This window comes from Budorcas taxicolor, chromosome 4 (genome assembly GCF_023091745.1).
Source record: "Budorcas taxicolor isolate Tak-1 chromosome 4, Takin1.1, whole genome shotgun sequence".
NCBI lineage: Eukaryota > Metazoa > Chordata > Mammalia > Artiodactyla > Bovidae > Budorcas > Budorcas taxicolor.
In genome coordinates, this window is record NC_068913.1 from 115,104,341 (window position 1) to 115,125,295 (window position 20,955).

Genomic DNA, 20,955 nt, shown 5'->3' on the forward strand with positions numbered 1-20,955 from the left:
CTAAAAGAAATCCCATACCTACTAGGTAGCACCATTTACACAACCTGTGCTCCCCAGCCTGAAGCAACTGCTTCTGTAGTTGCTTTTGTCTCTATAGATTTGCCTATCTGGATAGTCAATTTTGTTGTTGTTCACTCACCCAGTCATATCCAACTCTTTGTAACCCCATGAACTGCAGCATGCCAGGCCTCTCGGCCCCTCACTATCTCCTGAAGTTTGCCCAAGTTCATGTCCATTGCATCCATCCAGCCATCTCATCTCTAACACCCTCTTTTCCTTCTGCTCTCAATCTTTCCCAGCATCAAGGACTTTTCCAATGAGTTAGCTGTTCCCATCAGATGACCAAAATACTAGAGTTTCAACTTTAGCATCAGTCCTTCCAATGAGTATTCAGGGCTGATTTCCCTTAAGATTGACTGGTTTGATCTCCTTGTAGTCCAAGAGACTCCCAGGAGTCTTCTCCAGCACCACAGTTCGAAGGCATTAATTCTTTGGCACTCTGCCTTCTTTACGGTCCAGCTTTCACAACCATACATGACCACCAGGAAGAGCATAGCCTCGACACTACAAACCTTTGTCAGCAGAGTGATGTATCTGCTTTTCAACACACTGTCTAGGTTTGTCTTCTGATTTCATGGCTGCAGTCACCATCCACAGTGATTTTAAAGCCCAAGAAGAGGAAATCTGTCACTACTTCCCCCTCTTCCCCTTCTATTTGCAATGAAGGAAATCAGTCCTGGGTGTTCATTTGAAGGACTGATGTTGAAGCTGAAACTCCAGTACTTTGGCCACCTCATGAAAAGAGTTGACTCATTGGAAAAGACCCTAATTCTGGGAAGGACTGGGGGCAGGAGGAAAAGGGGATGACAGAGGATGAGATGGCTGGATGGCATCACCGACTCGATGGATGTGAGTTTGAGTGAACTCCAGGAGTTGGTGATGGACAGGGAAGCCTGGCGTGCTGCGATTCACGGGGTCGCAAAGAGTCGGACACAACTGAGCGACTGAATTGAACTGAACTGAACTGAATGGGGCTGAATGCCATGATCTTACTTTTTTTAATATTTAATTTTAAGCCAGCTCTTTCACTCTCCCCCTTCACCCTCATAAGAGGCTCTTTAGTTCCTCTTCGCTTTCTGCCATTAGAATGGTATCATCCACATATCTGAGGTTGTTGATGTTCCTCCCACCTTTCTTGATTCCAGCTTGTAACTCATCCAGCCCGGCATTTCTTATGATGTGTTCAGCATATAGGTTAAAAAAAGAAAAAAGAAAAAAAACATGGTGACAGCAGACAGCCCTGTCACACTCCTTTCTCAATCTTGAACCAATCAGTTGTTCCATGCAGGGTTCTAACTGTTGCTTCTTGACCCCATTCAAGTATCAAGACCTTGTCGTGGTGAAGGAGCTTCTGTAACTTGATGAAGCTATGAGCCATGCCATGTAGGGTCACCCAATATGGACAGATCATAGCGGAGAGTTCTGGCAAAACGTGATCCACTGGAAGAGAAAATGGCGAACCATCCCAGTACACTTGCCGTGAGAACCTCATAAACTGTATGAAAGTGAAAGTCAGTCAGTCAGTCATGTCTGACTCTGCGATCCCACAGACAGTAGCCCACCAGGCTCCTCTGCCCATGGGATTCTCCAGGCAAGAATACTGGAGTGGGTTGCCATTTCCTTCTCCAGGGAATCTTCCCCACCCAGGGATCAAACCCAAGTCTCCTGCGTTACAGGATTCTTTACCACTGAACCACCTGGGAAGTCCACATTGGCAAGTACTTACTAGTAAATTTCTCCTTGTCTTTATCTCTGACCTCTGAAACTCACCACCTACTCTAACAGACTGTGGCCCAATGCAGAAAGTAGTGGAGAATACACAGGCAACTCTTGTGAAAAGTGCTGCTTCAGCAGGAAGAATGACAGGGAATTATCGATGGCATGGGTGTTTTGGGGAAAACAGAAGTGGACACAGCTGCTGAAGTGGTGAAAGACTGGGGAGTTTCCATACTCGGAACTTGGGGTAACAGGAGGCCGCTGGGCCACTGCCGCGAGAGACCCACACACTTCCTTGTGCACCGCCCCTGCCCACTGCAGAGCTTCCTGAGCCGTAGGTCACCACCTTGGTCAGCACAAGCCTCACCCCGTCCCTCCCCCCGGGGCAAGGTCCAGCCATAAAGTTCAAGGAGTCAGAGACAAAGGCTGCAGCAGAGGTGAGCCCAGAGCTGAGCACACAGGTATGTTCTGGGCAGGGGAGGGTATTTGGGGAGAGCCAAGCAGGGGTGAACTGGGGAGGGGAGGGGGGCGGTGAGGAAAGATGGACATGGAGTGGGAGGTGAGCAGAAACAAAGACACAAGAGGTGGGGGGCCAAAGGGAGGGGTGAGAGCCCAGAAGGACCACTCCAAGGCACACACCACCCAGGGCTGAGACGGGACAGGTGCAGCCATCAGGTGGCCACTGTTCTCCAGGTGCTGGAGATGAGCCATGGGCAGGAGAGGGTATGCTTTGTATCTCCCAGCGTGGAGGTCTCACTCACCACTGAGTTCTCCCTTCTGCCACGGCTTCATTGCCATCGTCTACTTCACCCGCCGCCCATCTGGACACTGCAACCAAGGATTGTACCGGGAAAGGCTAAATGAATGGCCAAGCTCAGGTTACAGGACAGCAGGTCTCTTCCACATCTCTCTCCTTAGCAGAGCAGAAGGCAATTGGGGATAAGAACTGTGGATGAACATTCAGTTAACTATCAAGTTAAGAAGAAAAAGAGGAGGATTTTATTTGAGCTAAACCAAGGATTATAACCCAGGAAGCAGATTCTCAGAAAGCTCTGAGAACTCTTCTACTTGTTAGAAGTCGAACACAGTCGTACATATCCTCAAGACAAAGGGATCATCCATCAAAGTAATATATTTTACAAAAAGTTCACCAAAGATACATAGTCCAGGTAAGCACATATAAAGCAAGCTGCACATCACCATGGCCCCTACAGAGCCAGGAAAGAACAGTGATCTTTTAAGAGGTTATATCGCTAGCATCAGAAGAAGGGGAAAATGGATCTTTCCGGTCCAGTGGGCACTCCCATCTTTGAGGAGCTCTGATTAATGAGTAATGGAGATGCACCTGACACATCAGGGAGTCAAGGAGTGAGGGAAGAGGCAAAAAAAAAAAAAAAACACACACAGAGAGCAACTTCTATGTTTAATTTTTTCTTGTCCTGGTTTGAAATGCAAATTTTATCCCATCATCCCCACCCCCGCTTTGATCATTAATCTTTTGATAGAAAGCATTAGGTGAGCCAGTATTTGGTCCCCCAATACCATGGTGGTTGCTTACCTGCCCTGGATCTATCATGTTCCCCAGTGCCCCATCTTAATACCCCAGCTCTTTCTTACCTTTTAAGGGGTTAGGCTAGTAGAATGCTTGCCACAGGCTGACAGTCAACTCTAAGTGGTACAGTGGGACTTATGCCAATTTTGCTCTGTATGTGCACTGTGTGTGGTCACTATTTTATATCAAATAATAGATATGATCAATAGCCATTCGGGCATCATTATTTTAGGTGGAGTTTTGAACACACATAGAGAGGCACAAGGCTTCCCTGATGGCTCAGCAGGTAAATAATCCGCCTGAAATGCAGGAGCCGCAGGAGACTCAGGTTCGATGCCTGGGTCAGAAAGATCCCCTGCAGAAGGAAATAGCAACCCACTCCAGTATTCTTGCCTGGAAAATCCCAGGGACAGAGGAGCCCAGGGGGCTGAAGTCCATGGGGTCACAAAGAATTGGACACAACTGAGTGACTAACCACACACATGTCTATTGAAACTATTTTATCGGGTCTAACCCATATTTGTGTGGTGGGGTCAAAATTTCCCCTTTTTGTTGCCTAATCTGCCTCTCTTCTTTAGTGGTGATTTTTTGAGCCCATAGAAATAAATTTTTCATTGAGTTTGCAGGGTTAATAGAGAGCAGTGGACATTCTGGAGGCTGGACAGGATGAATATTTAAAGCTGCCCATTTGGCTGCAACATCAGCAAGTTGATTTCCTTCAGCCTCCACAGTGCCAAATTTGAAATGCTCTGTTGTTTTCATAATTGCTGTTTTGGCAGTTGTATCACGATTAATCCATTTATCCATTAATCCATTATCGCAATCCATGGGGTCACAAAGTGTTAGACACAACTGAGCGACTGAGCTGAACTGATCCTGATTAATGACTCTTCAACCTGTTTTCTATTTTTTGTATAAGATGTCATGATGAGGTTTAAAACCTCATTGCTTTCATAGCATTCCAAAGTTCTGTGCCACTCAAAAAGCATACCGAACATCAGTATAAATATTTGTTACCTGGTCTTTAGCTAGCTGACAAGCTAGAGTTAAGGCAGTTAATTTGGCTTGTGGTGCTGACTTTGTTTCTGGTAAATAAGAGTTTTCAATTATGCCCATTGTGGATCTTGTTGCATATCTGGCTTGATAATGTCCCATCCATCCCATAAGTAGGACCTATCTGTAAATTAGATCAGCCTTATCAATAGGGGCTTCTTATAAGTCATTCCTGGGAGCAAGAAGATAAACCGCTAACAAGATGTGATCATAGTTGCTTTCTTCCTGTGGTTCTGGAAGCGAAGTTGCAAGGTTAATGCTATTACATCAAATCAAGGTAGGATTGGGAAGAGAAAGCAACAACTTCTTAAAAAGTTAGCTGGCTTACAGAATTGTGCTGAGTGTGGCAGGAGTTTAGAAGAGACTCAAGCGAATGTGGGACATGAGCAGTTAAAGGAGACCCTATTACTACGTCTTCAGCAGGCATACATGAGAGAGCTGTTTCTAAAACAACCCTCATACAAAGTGGAAGTCCTTTCGCTACCGAGTCTAACTTATTCAGGGAGCAGAAAATCTCCCTACAGGCATTTTTGAAAAGCATCAGATTAAGACCATAACCGTCTATAAATGACAAAAGACTTGAAAAGCATGGTTAAAGACCCTATCACAATGCAACTGTCGAGGAAATTTGTTGTGACATACAACATTTCAAGACAATAACTAGAAAGGGGAGTGACAGCATACCAGGACGTTTCAAATTTTAGGAACTTCATATAATTTCTAGAACCTTTATATTAATAATATTTACCTATAAAATAGAGCTTTAGAAGATTTTTTGTTACTCATTTGACAATGTTTCCCATGCAATTTAATGTAACAAATAAGCCAAATTATTTTAATATCCCTCTTCGAGATGTTCAGGAGCCCTCTGAAGCATCCTAAAGTTAGCTACCAGTCAAAAGAATTTCATTTAAAGTTTGATTTGAGAAAGTTTGTCAAAGATATCAGAGGTTTTAAGTGTTTGACCAAGTAGGAGCATAAGTAACTGTTAAACAATATTTATTCATAAAACTATTAATAAACTGACAACAAAAGATTTCAAAGGCAAGTGTAGGAAGTTACTGGTAAAGAAATTTTGTAATCTCTTACCAAAAGCAGAAGCAGATCAATATTTCAAAACAAAACTTTGTCCTCACAACACAGAAAAAAGGTCTATATCATTTCATCTTTAATATTAAAACTCATTTATTTAATTAAATCTAATCTTAGTCTTAACCGTGCCTAAAACTCTTTGCTGAAGGTTCCCTTTTAAAAATTAATTTCTAGAAATATATGCCATTTCACAGTCTTTCAATAAAGCACAAAATATTTATTAACAGTTTCAAACACTAAGTCTCTCTGGAATAAGAGGTCAAAAGTAGGTAAAAACAGACTTCTTTAGTAATTAATGTTACAGTGTTTTTTCTTACTAACAATGATCTACATACTTCCCTGGTTGTCCGGTGGCTAGGACGGCATGCTCCCAATACAGGAGGCCCGAGTTTGATTCCTGATCAAGGGAACTAGATCTCACAAACTGCAACTAAAGACCCCACATGCCTTAACTAAAAACCAGTATAGCCAAATAAATAATTTTTTTTAATGATCTAGACATTCAAAGAATTTCTATCATTTAATTTAGCAGAACCCTGAAGTTTCAAGTCATCAGAAGTCTGGAGAAATTGTTCTTAGGATCAGTTCAGTTCAGTTCAGTCGCTCAGTCGTGTCCTACTCTTTGCGACCCCATGAATCACAGCACGCCAAGCCTCCCTGTCCATCACCAACTCCCGGAGTTCACCCAAACTCATGTGCATCAAGTCAGTGATGCCATCCAGCCATCTCATCCTCTGTCGTCCCCTTCTCCTCCTGCCCCCAATCCCTCCCAGCATCAGGGAGGGATCTAAAGTTACATTTAGAATGTTACATTTTCCAGTGAGTCAACTCTTTGCATGAGGTGGCCAAAGTAGTGGAGTTTCAGCCTCAGCATCAGTCTTTCCAATGAACACCCAGGACTGGTCTCCTTTAGGATGGACTGGTTGGATCTCCTTGCAGTCCAAGGGACTCTCAAGAGTCTTTACATTTAGAAATATTTGATTTGTAAGCACTTACCTTTAAGTCAAATAGAGCTCTTTTAAAATTAATTTTGATAACACTATACAGAGGTAGGGACATACCATATTTATAATGTTAGTTCAGTCACTCAGTCGTGTCCGACTCTTTGCAACCCCATGAATCGCAGCACGCCAGGCCTCCCTGTCCATCACCAACTCCTGGAGTTCACTCAGACTCACGTTCATCGAGTCCTTGGTGCCATCCAGCCATTTCATCCTCGGTCGTCCCCTTCTCCTCCTGCCCCCAACCCCGCCCAGCATCAGAGTCTTTTTCAATGAGCCAACTCTTCGCATGAGGTGGCCAAGTACTGAAGCTTCAGCTTTAGCATCATTCCTTCCAAAGAAATCCCAGGGTTGATCTCCTTCAGAATGGACTGGTTGGATCTCCTTGCAGTCCAAGGGACTCTCAAGAGTCTTCTCCAACACCACAGTTCAAACGCATCAATTCTTCGGCGCTCAGCCTTCTTCACAGTCCAACTCTCACGTCCATACATGACCACTGGAAAAACCATAGCCTTGACTAGACGGACCTTAGTCGGCAAAGTAATGTCTCTGTTTTTGAATATACTATCCAGGTTGGTCATAACTTTCCTTCCAAGGAGTAAGCGTCTTTTAATTTCATGGCTGCAGTCATCATCTGCAGTGATTTTGGAGCCCCCCAAAATAAAGTCTGACACTGTTTCCACTGTTTCCCCATCTATTTCCCATGAAGTGATGGGACCGGATGCCATGATCTTCGTTTTCTGAATGTTGAGCTTTAAGCCAACTTTTTCACTCTCCACTTTCACTTTCCTCAAGAGGCTTTTTAGTTCCTCTTCACTTTCTGCCATAAAGGTGGTGTCGTCTGCATATCTGAGGTTACTGATATAGCTCCCGGCAATTTTGATTCCAGCTTGTGTTTCTTCCAGCACAGCATTTCTCATGATGTACTCTGCATATAAGTTAAATAAGCAGGGTGACAATATACAGCCTTGAGGTACTCCTTTTCCTATTTGGAACCAGTCTGTTGTTCCATGTCCAGTTCTCACTGTTGCTTCCTGTCCTGCATACAGATTTCTCAAGAGGCAGGTCAGGTGGTCTGGTATTCCCATCTCTCTCAGAATTTTCCACAGTTGATTGTGATCCACACAGTCAAAGGCTTTGGCATAATCAATAAAGCAGAAATTGATGTTTTTCTGGAACTCTCTTGCTTTTCCCATGATCCAGCGGATGTTGGCAATTTGATCTCTGGTTCCTCTGCCTTTTTTAAAACCAGCTTGAACATCAGGGAGTTCATGGTTTACGTATTGCTGAAGCCTGGCTTGGAGAATTTTGAGCATTACTTTACTAGCATGTGAGATGAGTGCAATTGTGTGGTAGTGTGAGCATTGTTTGGCGTTGCCTTTCTTTGGGATTGGAATGAAAACTGACCTTTTCCAGTCCTGTGGCCACTGCTGAGTTTTCCAAATTTGCTGGCATATTGAGTGCAGCACTTTCACAGCATCATCTTTCAGGATTTGAAACAGCTCAATTGGAATTCCATCACCTCCACTAGCTTTGTTCGTAGTGATGCTTTCTAAGGCCCACTTGACTTCAGATTCCAGGATGTCTGGCTCTAGGTGAGTGATCACACCATCGTGATTATCTGGGTGGTGAGGATCATTTTTGTACAGTTCTTCTGTGTATTCTTGCCATCTCTTCTTAATATCTTCTGCTTCTGTTAGGTCCATACCATTTCCGTCATTTATCGAGTCCATCTTTGCATGAAATGTTCCCTTGGTATCTCTAATTTTCTTGAAGAGATCTCTAGTCTTTCCCATTCTGTTCTTTTCCTCTATTTCTTTGCATTGATCACTGAAGAAGGCTTTCTTATCTCTTCTTGCTATTCTTTGGAACTCTGCATTCAGATGCTTATATCTTTCCTTTTCTCCTTTGCTTTTCACCTCTCTTCTTTTCACAGCTATTTGTAAGCCCTCCCCAGACAGCCATTTTGGTTTTTTGCATTTCTTTTCCATGGGGATGGTCTTGATCCCTGTCTCCTGTACAATGTCACGAACCTCATTCCATAGTTCATCAGGCACTCTATCTATCAGATCTAGGCCCTTAAATCTATTTCTCACTTCCACTGTATAATCATAAGGGATTTGATTGAGGTCATACCTGAATGGTGTAGCGGTTTTCCCTACTTTCTTCAATTTGAGTCTGAATTTGGTAATAAGGAGTTCATGATCTGAGCCACAGTCAGCTCCTGGTCTTTTTTTTGTCTACTGTATAGAGCTTCTCCATCTTTGGCTGCAAAGAATATAATCAATCTGATATCAGTGTTGACCATCTGGTGATGTCCATGTGTAGAGTCTTCTCTTGTGTTGTTGGAAGAGGGTGTTTGCTATGACCAGTACATTTTCTTGGCAAAACTCTATTAGTCTTTGCCCTGCTTCATTCTGCACTCCAAGGCCAAATTTGCCTGTTACTCCAGGTGTTTCCTGACTTCCTACTTTTGCATTCCAGTCCCCTATAATGGAAAGGACTTCCCTGGTGGCTCAGAGGTTAAAATGTCTGCCTGGAATGCAGGAGACCAGGGTTCAATCCCTGGGTTGGGAAGATCCCCTGGAGAAGGAAATGGCAACCCACTCCAGTACTCTTGCCTGGAGAATCCCATGGAGGGAGGAGCCTGGTAGGCTACAGTCCATGGGGTCGCAAAGGACATCTTTTTTGGGTGTTAGTTCTAAAAGATCTTGTAGGTCTTCATAAAACTGTTCAACTTCAGTTTCTTCAGCATTTCTGGTTGGGGCATAGACTTGGATAACGGTGATATTGAATGGTTTGCCTTGGAGATGAACAGAGATCATTCTGTCGTTTTCAAGATTGCATCCAAGTACTTCATTTTGGATTCTTCTGTTGTCCATGATGGCTACTCCATTTCTTCTGAGGGATTCCTGCCCGCAGTAGTAGATATAATGGTCATCTGAGTTAAATTCACCCATTCCAGTCCATTTTAGTTCACTGATTCCTAGAATGTCGACGTTCACCCTTGCCATCTCTTGTTTGACCACTTCCAATTTGCCTTGATTCATGGACCTGACATTCCAGGTTCCTATGCAATATTGCTCTTTACAGCATCGGATCTTACTTCTGTCACCAGTCACATCCACAACTGGGTATTGTTTTTGCTTTGGCTCCATCCCTTCATTCTTTCTGGAGTTATTTCTCCGCTGATCTCCAGTAGCATATTGGGCACCTAATGACCTGGGGAGTTCCTCTTTTGGTATTCTATCATTTTGCCTTTTCATACTGTTCATGGGGTTCTCAAGGCAAGAATACTGAAGTGGCTTGCCATTCCCTTTTCCAGTAGACCACATTCTGTCAGACCTCTCCACCATGACCTGCGCATCTTGGGTGGCCCCGTAGGCATGGCTTGGTTTCATTGAGTTAGACAAGGCTGTGGTCCTAGTGTGATTAGACTGACTAGTTTTCTGTGAGTATGGTTTCATTGTGTCTGCCCTCTGATGCCCTCTTTCAACACCTACCATCTTACTTGGGTTTCTGTTACCTTGGGCGTGGGGTATCTCTTCACGGCTGCTCCAGCAAAACACAGCTGCTGCTCCTTACCGTGGATGAAGGGTATCTCCTCACCGCCGCAGTTCCTGACCTTCAACGTGGGATAGCTCCTCTAGGCCCTCCTGCAGCCACCGCTCCTCGGGTTGCTCCTCCCGGCCGCTGGCCGTGGCCTCGGGCGTGAGTGACTCCTCCCAGCTGCCGCCCCTGGCCTCGGGCTCAGGGTGGCTTGTCAGGGTCACCGTCCCTGGCCTCGGGCATGAGGTGGCTTCTCCCGGGCGCCCCTGACCTCGGACGCAGGGTGTCTCCTCCTGGCCGCCACCGACCTCCGACGCAGGGTAGCTCCTCTCAGCCACTGCCCCTGACCTCAGACGCAGGGTGTCTCCTCCCGGCCGCCGCCACTGACCTCGGACGCAGGGTAGCTCCTCTCGGCCGTTCCTGCGCCGTCGCAGCCTGGCACTCTAGGCCGCTGCCCCGACCTCGGACGTGGGGTAGCTCCTTTTGGCCGCGCTTAGTGCGGCGGCTCAGCGCCGCTGCCGACTGCGCATATTTATAATGTACACACAGACAAATATATCCAGACAGACACAGATAGAGATGTCATAAGTTTCCCACTTGAGTTTTTAAAAGCCTCTTTCCTTTTCTCTTTTCAGTTTTAAGGTCTATTAATTGAGCTAAGGCTGTCGTCTCAGGTGATGTGAATTATGTTTATGTTTCAAGGACATAGTATGAGTTATAACTTCCTTCAAGCATCCTCTGAGGAATATTTTTATTCTCTCAGGGTCAGAATTTTGAAAAGGTCTTTTATCAAGCTGGCTTTTTCTAGAATGTCAACAAAGCTCCATGCTGGCCATTCAAGAGTGAAGATTAGTTCCTGCAAGCACCAGCTTCGTTGCAATTACATGAATTCATGCTGCCTCTGTGTCTAGCTGCCCAAGGAGTTATCCCAGGTCGGTTTGACTCTCTTACATGTCTTGGTTCCTCCCTCTAACAGTCTAAAACTGCCCTGGGTGCTCGGAACTTGAGATGATCAGCCTTTGTTATGCCTGCCCAGCAAGCAGGATTTTTTTTAATGATTATACTGAGACCCTCTGTGGGCTCACTACACATCCCAAGGATAGATCTTCAAACACTTCCGCTAGGTTCTCAGCGACCTGGAAGCACCTTGTGGCTGGAAGGAGCAGATGTCCTTTTCCCTTTGGAGTTGAGCAGGCTTGGTCTTCATTTCACTGGAAAACAAGTTTGTCCTGACCATATATACATAATCTTTCCAATTTAAGCCAAATCTTTAAGGATAACCAACCTGGCTCATGCCAAAGTTTCCCCTGGGCCCCCACTAAGAATATCCCCCAGGTCTCCTGCCTAGGAAATGTACAGTTACCCACTTTAGGACTCCGAGAAAAACAGAAAAGTCCCAAGAAAAGCAGCTCGAGGGACTTCCTTGGTGGTCAGGTGGTTAAGACTCTGTGCCTCCAGTGTAAGGGGCACAGGTTTGATCTATAGTCAGGGAATTAAAATCCCACATGCTGCATAGCACAGCCAAGAAAAGTTTTTTCTTAAGGAAAGAGAATGAAAAATAGGCCCAGTAAAATTCAGGACATCATTTAAAGCAATGATGTCTGCATATCAGGAGACCCCACCAAAGCACCTGAAGAAGACCAAAAATTGGGTGAGACTCAAAGAGCCTGCGCTGGTACTGAGCTTCAGTTTAGGGTGGTCTCCAGTGCCTCTGATAGACTGCCAACTGTGCCAAGAAAATGTCGATGAAAATTCAATTAACTACCAAGTTAAGAAGAAAAAGGGGGGATTTGAATTGAGTTAAACAGAGGATTATAGCCCTGGAAGCAGATTCTCAGAAAGCTCTGAGAACTGTTCCATTTGTTGGAAGTTGAAGGCATGGTCTGATACATTTTCAAGACAAAGGGACCATACATCAAAATAATATATTGATATTTTACATTAAGTTCACCAAAGATACATAGTCCAGGTAAGCACATATAAAGCAAGCAGCAAGTCACCATGGCCCCTATAGAGCTGGGAAAGAACAGTGATCTTCTAAGAGGTTACATTGCTGGCATCAGAAGAAGGAAAAAAAAATGGATCTTTACTGTCCAGCAGGCACCCCCATCTTTGAGGCACTCTGGTTAATGCATACTGGAGACGCATGGCATGTTAGGGAGTAGGAGTGGGAAGAGGCCCAAACAAACACAGAGAGGAAATTCTATGTTTAATTTTTTCTTGTCCTGCCTTAAAATATAAATTTAATTTCATCAGAGGTTAAGACGAAAGGGGCTTGGATACCAAAAATACATGGAGGAACATAAATGCATATTACCGAGCCAAAGAAGCCAGTCTGAAAGGGCTGCACGCTGTATCACCCTGACGGCATGACATTCTGGAAAAGGCAAAACTATGGAGACAGTAAAGAGATCAGTGGTCACCTGGGTTAGTAAAGAGATCAGTGGTGAGGGAAGGAAGTGAAGGACGAAGAGCTGGAATAGAGAGGATGTTGAGGGCCCTGAAACTGCTCTGTATGGTCCATAAAGATGGATGCAAGTCTTTACACATTTCTCAAAACCCACAGCATGTACAGCACCCAGAGTGAATCCTCATGTAAATTACTGGGTGACAATAATGTATCACTGTAGGGCCACAGATTGTAGCAAGGGTACCACTCTGGTGTGGGATGCTGTTCGTGGGCCAGGTTATGTGAGCGGGGAGAGGAGACAGGAGGCATACGGGATCTCTCTGTACATCTCTCTCAATTTTGCTATGAATTGAGAACTTTTCCAAGTCAAGTCTAGTTTAAGAAAGAAACTAGGCTGGACCAAAACTTAATAGTAGAACAAGAACTCACTGCTTATCTTTCTGCTCTGGATTCACTTAGCAACCCTGAGAGCTTCCCCACCCCTTCAGGCTGGAGAGAAGATCACATGAGTCCCCGAAACTCCCCACCAGGGATGGGAGGTCAAGACTGTAGTGTCAGCTCCAGAGGGTGCACCATGAGACCCTGACCACAGTCTCCCCTCACAATGGAAGGGAAAAGGACATCATCTCGAATTGCCCCCTGGCATGATGACATCCTGAGGCGCCCTCCTCATGGCCTTGGCCTGAGGTCACAACTTGGCCTGTGACCAAGTGGTCACAACTGTGGGGCATCACTGAAGAGGCCAAAGAAGTTTGGCAGGGCCAGCCACCCCATTCTCCTCCTCACCTGTGTGGGCACAGGTGTACAACCGAACCAGTCAAATCACTCTACATGACTCATAAGTTTAAACATTCTGACACCAGAGAGTGTATCCCCATACTGTTGTTCAGTCGTGTCCGACTCTTTGCGACCCCATGGACTGCAAGCACGCCAGCTTCCCTGTCCTTCACCATCTCCCAGAGCTTGCTCAAACTCATGTCCATTGAGTCAGTGATGCCATCCAACCATCTCATCCTCTGTCGTCCCCTTCTCCTCCTGCCCTCAGTCTTTCCCAGCTTCAGGATCTTTTCCAATGAGTCAGCTCTTTGCATCAGATGGCTAAAGTATTGGAGCTTCAGCTTCAGCAGCAGTCCTTCCAGTGAATATTCAGGGTTGATTTCCCTTTAGGACGGACAGGTTTGATCTTGATGTCCAGGGACTCTCAAGAGTCTTCTCCAGAATCACAGTGCAAAAGCATCAGTTCTTTGGCACAGCCATCTCTATGGTTCAACTCTCACATTCTTCATGACTACTGGGAAAAAAGATGAGTAGTTTGCATTTCTCAAGTGCTTCCTAGAAAGTAGGCTTTGTGCTAAACACTTTATCCTTATTGTCCAACTGATTTTTCCTAACAATTCCATAAGTAGGTACTTGCATTGTTATTTTCTATTTCCCTGTTGTGAGAATGGAGGCCCAGAGAGTTTAAGCAAGCTGCCCAAGGTCACACAGCTGGTCCTAGTGGTAGTGTGTATTAGCACTAGAACCATCGACTCTTTGAACTTCCACACTACATTTCAAATTTTACCCGTATAAAAAACATTGTGTTGTATCAAAAACACTGTGTTGACACAACACAGTTTTGCTGCCAACACCCATGGCACAGCCAGCACACTGTAGCATTTGGGGGGAGAGGCACTGTGAGTATCTGAGTGACCTAAAGCTGGAGAGACAGCGCTTCTGCCCCGCAGAGATAAGGCACAGAGGAGGGGAGAAGGAGTCTGCACAGGTAAGAGCATCCATGGGACTAAAGAGTTTACAGACCAGGAAGGTTACAGACCAGGGAGGAAAGAGCGGAATTCAGATTGGAGGACTGCAAGCCAGGAGGTGAGTCCGAGGGAAAACCATGAGGTCAAGGGCCAGGGTAATCCAAGACCCAACCTGGGTGACACTCACTTCCTCCCACAAAACTGCCAAGCTCATCTCCTCTGCTGCATTCCAGAGCCATGGGGCGGGAGGCCCTGGCCCTCGGCTGGGCGGGCGCTGCCATCCTGGTGTTGCAGACGCTGGCGGCGGCAGAGGGTGCCCCGCGGACCCCCGGCGACAAGGGCAGTGTATTTGCGGACCTGAGTGCCCAAGAGCTCAAGGCCGTGCACAGCTTCCTCTGGTCCCAGAAGGAGCTGAGGCTGGAGCCGTCCAACACGCTGACCGTGGCCAAGAACTCCGTGTTCCTCATTGAGATGCTGCTGCCCAAGAAGCAACACGTGCTCAAGTTTCTGGATAAAGGCCACCGGCCTCCCGTTCGGGAGGCGCGAGCCGTCATCTTCTTCGGAGCCCAGGAGCAGCCCAACATCACCGAGTTTGCCGTGGGGCCGCTGCCAAGGCCCCGTTACCTCCGACACCTGCCGCCTAGACCCAAGCACCAGGCCTCCTGGGCCTCCAGACCCATCTCCAAGGCAGAGTACGCCCTTCTGAGTCACACCCTGGAGGAGGCCACCAAGCCCCTGAGCGCGTTTTTCCGGCGCACCGCGGGCGCTGTGTTCGGAAACTGCTCCCAGCGGTGCCTGACTTTCACCGACGTGGCGCCCCGGGGCGTGGCCTCCGGCCAGCGCCGCTCTTGGTTCATCCTTCAGCAGCAAATCGAAGGCTACTTCCTGCATCCCACTGGGGTGGAGCTCCTGCTGGACCACGGAAGCCCGAACCCCCGGGACTGGACCGTGGAGCGGGTCTGGTACAATGGGAGGTTCTACCAGAGCCCGGAGGAGCTAGCTCAGAAGTACGACGACGGAGAGGTGGACGCGGTGGTCTTGGAGGACCCGCTCGCCAAGGGCAAGGACAGAGCCAACCTGCCTGAGGCGGCCCTCTTCTCCTCCTACCAGTTACGTGGGGACTTGGGCGTCTCCAAGAGCGGCCCCCGCCTGGTGCAGCCCCAGGGCGCGCGCTACAGCCTGGATGGCCACACAGTGCGCTACGCCGGCTGGAGCTTCTCCTTCCGCCTGCGCTCATCCTCGGGGCTGCAAGTCCTGGACGTGCGCTTCGGCGGTGAGCGCATAGCCTACGAGGTGAGTGTGCAGGAGGCTGCGGCGCTGTACGGAGGACACACGCCGGCCGGCATGCAGACCAAGTACATGGACGTGGGCTGGGGCTTGGGCAGCGTCACTCATGAGCTGGCCCCTGGCATCGATTGCCCAGAGACGGCCACCTTCGTGGACGCCCTCCACTACTACGATGACGACGGCCCCGTCCTCTACCCCCGGGCCCTCTGTCTCTTCGAGATGCCCACGGGGGTGCCCATCCGGCGGCACTTTAACTCCAACTTCAACGGTGGCTTCAATTTTTATGCGGGGCTCAAGGGTCAGGCGCTGGTACTAAGGACCACGTCGACGGTCTACAATTATGACTACATCTGGGACTTCATCTTCTACCCCAACGGGGTGATGGAGGCCAAGATGCATGCCACCGGCTATATCCATGCCACCTTCTACACCCCCGAGGGGCTGCGCCATGGGACCCGCCTGCACACGCACCTCATCGGCAACATGCACACCCACCTTGTGCATTACCGCGTAGACCTGGATGTGGCAGGTAGGACACAGGCTTGGGACCACCCCCTGGCCAAATGTCTGCATCCCCACGGTAACTCACACTCCTGGGAGATGATGGTGCTGAGTCTCCCGTGGAGACATAATGTCAGGAAAGTTTACCCAGCCTGGAGGTGTAGAGCCTGCAGAAACCTGTGTGTCCCTGCAAAATGGTAACATGAACAGTGCCAGGGGCTGCCCCTGCACTGACACCTTTGGAGGATGGACCCTGTGCAAATGTGTGCACGCGGCAGGGAAGGGGATAATGCCTAGGTGTAAGACACGTCCCTGCCTGGAGCTTTGAGTGGATGCAGTCATTGGGAATACTCCTTGTGTCTCTTGAATTAGTGGTGTCACCACAAAAGATTGGAGAATCTTTTCTCCAGTGGAGTGGGAATGGCAACCCACTGCAGTATTCTTGCCTGGAGAATCCCATGGACAGAGAAGCCTGGCGGGCTACAGCCCATGGGGTCAGAGTTGGACACAACTGAGTGACTGAGCATGCGTGCCTTAAAAGATGGCATGGGTATAATGACAGGATTTGGCCTCATATCAAGTGCCATGTTAGAACAGGCCCCCAGGACCAGCTGGGCAGCTTCTCCTGCTCCCCCTTGTCTGCTCCTGACCCAGAGGGCATTGACATGGCCCCTCCCCCTGGGGAAAGGCCAGCTGCCTGTCTCTGGGACCACAGTTGCAGCCAACAGGCTCGGACGCCGCTCTCAAGAGGAACTACCCAGGGTCACGGTGGAGTCACTGCTGCTGCTGTGCCAACTCTGAGCTGTCTTCTGGTTCCTCAGCCCCTTCCCTCCACTGCCATCTGGCTCAGTGCCTGTCCCCAATATCCCCTTCAGTCCATGGTCTGCTGTTGGGTGTGGTCCCGGATGGAGGGCCCAAGGTGGAATAAGGAGGCTTCAGTTCCAGGTGCTTGACTCCAGCTCCTTCCCTGTACACCCGCAGGCACCAAGAATAGCTTCCAGACCCTGCAGATGAAGCTGGAAAACATCACAAACCCCTGGAGCCCAGGACACCGCCTGGTTCAGCCGGCTCTCCAGCAGATGCGGTATTCTCGGGAGCGCCAGGCAGCCTTTCGCTTCGGACAGACTTTGCCCAAATACCTGCTTTTTACTAGCCCTGAGCAGAACCCCTGGGGCCACCAGCGCAGCTACCGAGTGCAGATCCACTCCATGGCCGACCAAGTGCTGCCCCCAGGCTGGCAAGAGGAGCAGGCTGTCACCTGGGCCAGGTGAGGAAGGCCCAGGAGGCTGGCAAGGACTGGAGGCTCCTCTCTGTGTCTCTCTGTTCCCCTGTGTCTGTGTGTGTCTGTGTTTCTGTCCATGAGATTCTGAATCTATCCAGTGCTATATCTGGGTGTGTGCACATGTGTGTGTGTGTGCGTGCGTGCGTGCGTGCATGCTCCTGGGTGTGTGGCTCTGTGTTTGGGGATGGAGTGTGCAGAACCCCTGCAGAGCCCCGGAGTGAGTCTGGCTAACTCCCAGGGGATGATCCTGCATATAGGGGAAGGCAGTAACTTTCCCCCTTCGTTGACCCTGGCGGTGTTCCCTGGGAGGGGCTGGGAGGCCCCCGAGTCACGCGGCTTCTCTGCCTGGACAGGTACCCCCTGGCAGTGACCAAATACCGGGAATCAGAGAGATACAGCAGCAGCATATACAACCAGAACGACCCGTGGGACCCACCTATCGTCTTTGAGGAGTTTCTTCGCAACAATGAGAACATCGAAGATGAGGTACCAGCTCTGCCTTTTTCCAGCCCCACCCTGAGACAGATCCCTGTCCAGTCCCAGGATCCCTGTTCAGTCTCAGAATTCCTGCCAGGTCCCAGGATCCCTGCAGGTCCCAGGTTCCCTGTCCAGTCCCAGGATTCCTGCCAGGTCCCAGGATCCCTGCAGGTCCCAGGATCCCTGTCCAGTCCCAGGATCCCTGCCAGGTCCCAGGATCCCTGTCCAGTCCCAGGACCCCTGTCCAGTCCCAGGTCCCAGGATCCCTGTCCAGTCCCAGGACCCCTGTCCAGTCCCAGGATCCCTGATGAGTTCCAGGAGGGCAAGGACCAGCTTACTGGGTGGAAAGCCAGCTCCGGGTTCACCAGATTTGCCCTTCCTTATACCTGGGGCTTGGGTGCAGGCCACCCCTTCCCCTCTGAGCCTCCTCAGCATGGCCCGCCCCTCTCTCCCGCAGGACCTGGTGGCCTGGGTCACAGTGGGCTTCCTGCACATCCCCCACGCAGAGGACATCCCCAACACGACCACGCCCGGGAACTCCGTGGGCTTCCTGCTCCGACCCTTCAACTTCTTCCCAGAGGACCCCTCCCTGGCGTCCAGAGACCTCATAATCGTGCGGCCTCTGGAAAATGGCTCCACCTACACCCAGAGCTGGATGCCTGAGGGAGAGGGGGACTGCTTGAAGCCGCCCTCTTTCAGCTACAATGGAACCTACAGGCTGGTGTGAAGGCCCCTGCCCCCCACTGAGTCCCACCTGAAGCCCAAGCACCCCCCCTCCTCCAGGGACAGACAATAAACCCCTCTGGGGCAGCTTCCTGGGGGAGAGGCGCAGTGGGTGAGGCCACACCCCAGGCCGGGCATGTGGGACACACACAGATGAGGAACCCAAGGCTTGGTCTCCACCCCAGAGAAGACCTCCATGCCTGTGGCAAATGACAGTCACCAAAATACTAGGTTGGCCTGTGAGGTCCGTGTAAGGAATCTGAGGCTGATGGCTCCCTCCTGGGAGACTAGGGGTCACTGATGGGCATGCCAAGTGATGCAAGCACAGGAAGACACTGGAAAAATCCAGTGAAACTGCCGCCTCCTCTACCTTTTGATTTACTGATCCAGCTTCTTGGAGTTATTCTGGAGATCTACCTACAAACCCCGGAAAAAATAGATGTACATGGCAATTTACTGAAGGACTGTTTGTACTGGCAAAGTCTGGAAAAAAAGCCAAACCTCCATCTACAGGAGACAGCCTATAGATCTTAATAAACCTTGCAATGCCCACACAATGCGATCGTAGGTGACTATGAAAGAAACGTATGTACAGGGATATTCACTGTCCTGATAGGGAAGAGCTTCAGGATGTGCCCAGAAAACAGGTATAGAACAATAGATGGCATGCTAGTCTCTGTATAAGAAAAGAGAGAAATATACCTACTCATAAACATTCTTTAAAGATAACACATGATTCTAATAAAAGTGGTAACCCGTTGTCTCCGTCCATTTGAGCTGCTGAAATATTGGGTTGACCGAAAAGTTTCGAGTTCTTCCGTGACATCGTACAGTACCACGGTCTGGGTGGCTTATCAACAACAAAAGTTTATTGCCTCCAGGTCTGGAGGATGGAAGTCCAAGATCAGGGTGTCAGCAAGGTCAAGTGAGAGCCCTCTTCTGGGTCAAAGACTTCTGACTTTTCACTGCATACTCCCATGGCAGAGGGGTAAGGGGTCTCCCTGGGGTCTCTTTTATAAGAACACTAATCCATTCATGAGGCTCCACCCTCATGACCTAAGCACCCCACAAAAGCCCACCTCCCAACACCATCACACTGGGCATCAGGCGGGACACAGACGTCCAAACCACAACACCTAAAGAGGTGGGGAGAAATGGGGTGAAAGAGACGGGGTGGAGCAGGATTGCTCAGGGGAACCTGTCTATTTTGGTGGTGGGTTTCTTTGAGAGCTTCTTCCTTTTTGGATGAAGAAAGCTTGAGGGGACCCAGGGTGGAGAGGGCAGAGTGATGGGGGCAGGGTCTCCTCTCTCCCTCTGGGTGTTGAGGGAGCCTCTGAGTGTCCCGGCCACAGTGCAGACCCAGACCAGTAGGTTCCCAGGTGCCATGACCTCCCACCTCGGTGCTATTTTGTTTCTCTTTTTTAATCATAAGAATGTATGGTGCTCAGTCACTCAGTCATGTCCAGTTCTTTGCTATCTCATGGACTATAGCCCCCCAGGCTCCTCTGTCCCTGGGATCCTCCAGGCAAGAATACTGGAGTGGGTTGTCATTTCCTTCTCCAGGGGATTTCCCGACCCAGGGATTGAACCCATATCTTCTGCATCTCCTGAACTGGCTGGCAGATTCTTTATCACTGAGCCACCTGAGAAGCCCCTACGTAATAAAAGCGCTTCCCTGGTGGCTCAGAGGTTAAAGCGTCTGCCTGCGATGTGGGAGACCCGGGTTTGATCCCTGGGTTGGGAGGATCCCCTGGAGAAGGAAATGGCAACCCACTCCAGTATTCTTGCCTGGAGAATCCCATGGATGGAGGAGCCTGGTGGGCTACAGTCCATGGGGTCGCAACGAGTCGGACACAACTGAGTGAGGCAGAGTAAATTTTAGAAGGAAAAGAGAAGGAAGAAGGAAGCAACTCTTATTGCTGATTACTGGGATATAGCAGCTGGCCAGGATGAACGGAGGTGCCAGATTCACCCCACCCCCACATCCTAATCTCCTGGTGACCTGTGAATATAGTCACTTAACCCAGCCAAATGAAGGCGTTCAGCGGGTATGATTAAGGTAAGGCTCCTGAGATGGCAAATTCTCTTAGGTTATCCGGGTGGGTTCAATATAATCACAAGGATTTCTCGAGGTAAACCTTCTATATATTGCTGTTGGATTGGGGGCGTGGATTTTTTCCTTAACGAGAGAGGCAGGGGTCAGACAGGAGGCTGGCTCTAAAGTCAGAGGAGGAACAGTAAGCTGGGGATGTCGGTGGAAAAGGCGAGGAGATGGATTGTCCCTGAGAGCCGCCGTTAGCAACACAGCTGTGTAGACTCTAGGCTGTAAGAGAGTAAACATGTTGTTTGAAGTCACTAAGCTTGTGGCCTATTTATAGCAGCAATAGGAACTAATACGATGGGTGTGGAGGTCCATCTGGGGGACTGTGGGCTGAAGAAAGCTGAACAAGTGGATCCTCCTCTGCGCCCCACCCTAGCTTTGTGTCCCTGACCTCTGCTCAGAGTTT

At 48.9% G+C, this 20,955-nt stretch overlaps 1 protein-coding gene across 1 annotated transcript; it reads left to right on the forward strand.

Annotated features, from left to right (window-relative positions):
- The first annotated feature begins 2,194 nt into the window (after positions 1–2,194).
- On the forward strand, positions 2,195–19,209 carry AOC1 (amine oxidase copper containing 1). The gene is made up of 5 exons (XM_052638826.1): positions 2,195–2,237; positions 14,412–15,994; positions 16,948–17,233; positions 17,602–17,734; positions 18,183–19,209. The coding sequence occupies exons 2-5, from the start codon at positions 14,416–14,418 to the stop codon at positions 18,450–18,452; spliced, it is 2,268 nt and encodes a 755-aa protein (XP_052494786.1). The 5' UTR covers positions 2,195–2,237; positions 14,412–14,415; the 3' UTR covers positions 18,453–19,209.
- Positions 19,210–20,955: the final 1,746 nt, after the last annotated feature.

What these genes read in the sequence shown, in the direction of transcription:
- AOC1 (XM_052638826.1), top strand. Translation starts at nt 14,416, where the DNA reads ATGGGGCGGGAGGCCCTGGCCCTCGGCTGGGCGGGCGCTGCCATCCTG. An exon ending in CAGGCTGTCACCTGGGCCAG is followed by an intron (nt 17,234 to 17,601) that starts GTGAGGAAGGCC and finishes CTGCCTGGACAG; the next exon opens with GTACCCCCTGGCAGTGACCA. An exon ending in ATGAGAACATCGAAGATGAG is followed by an intron (nt 17,735 to 18,182) that starts GTACCAGCTCTG and finishes TCTCTCCCGCAG; the next exon opens with GACCTGGTGGCCTGGGTCAC.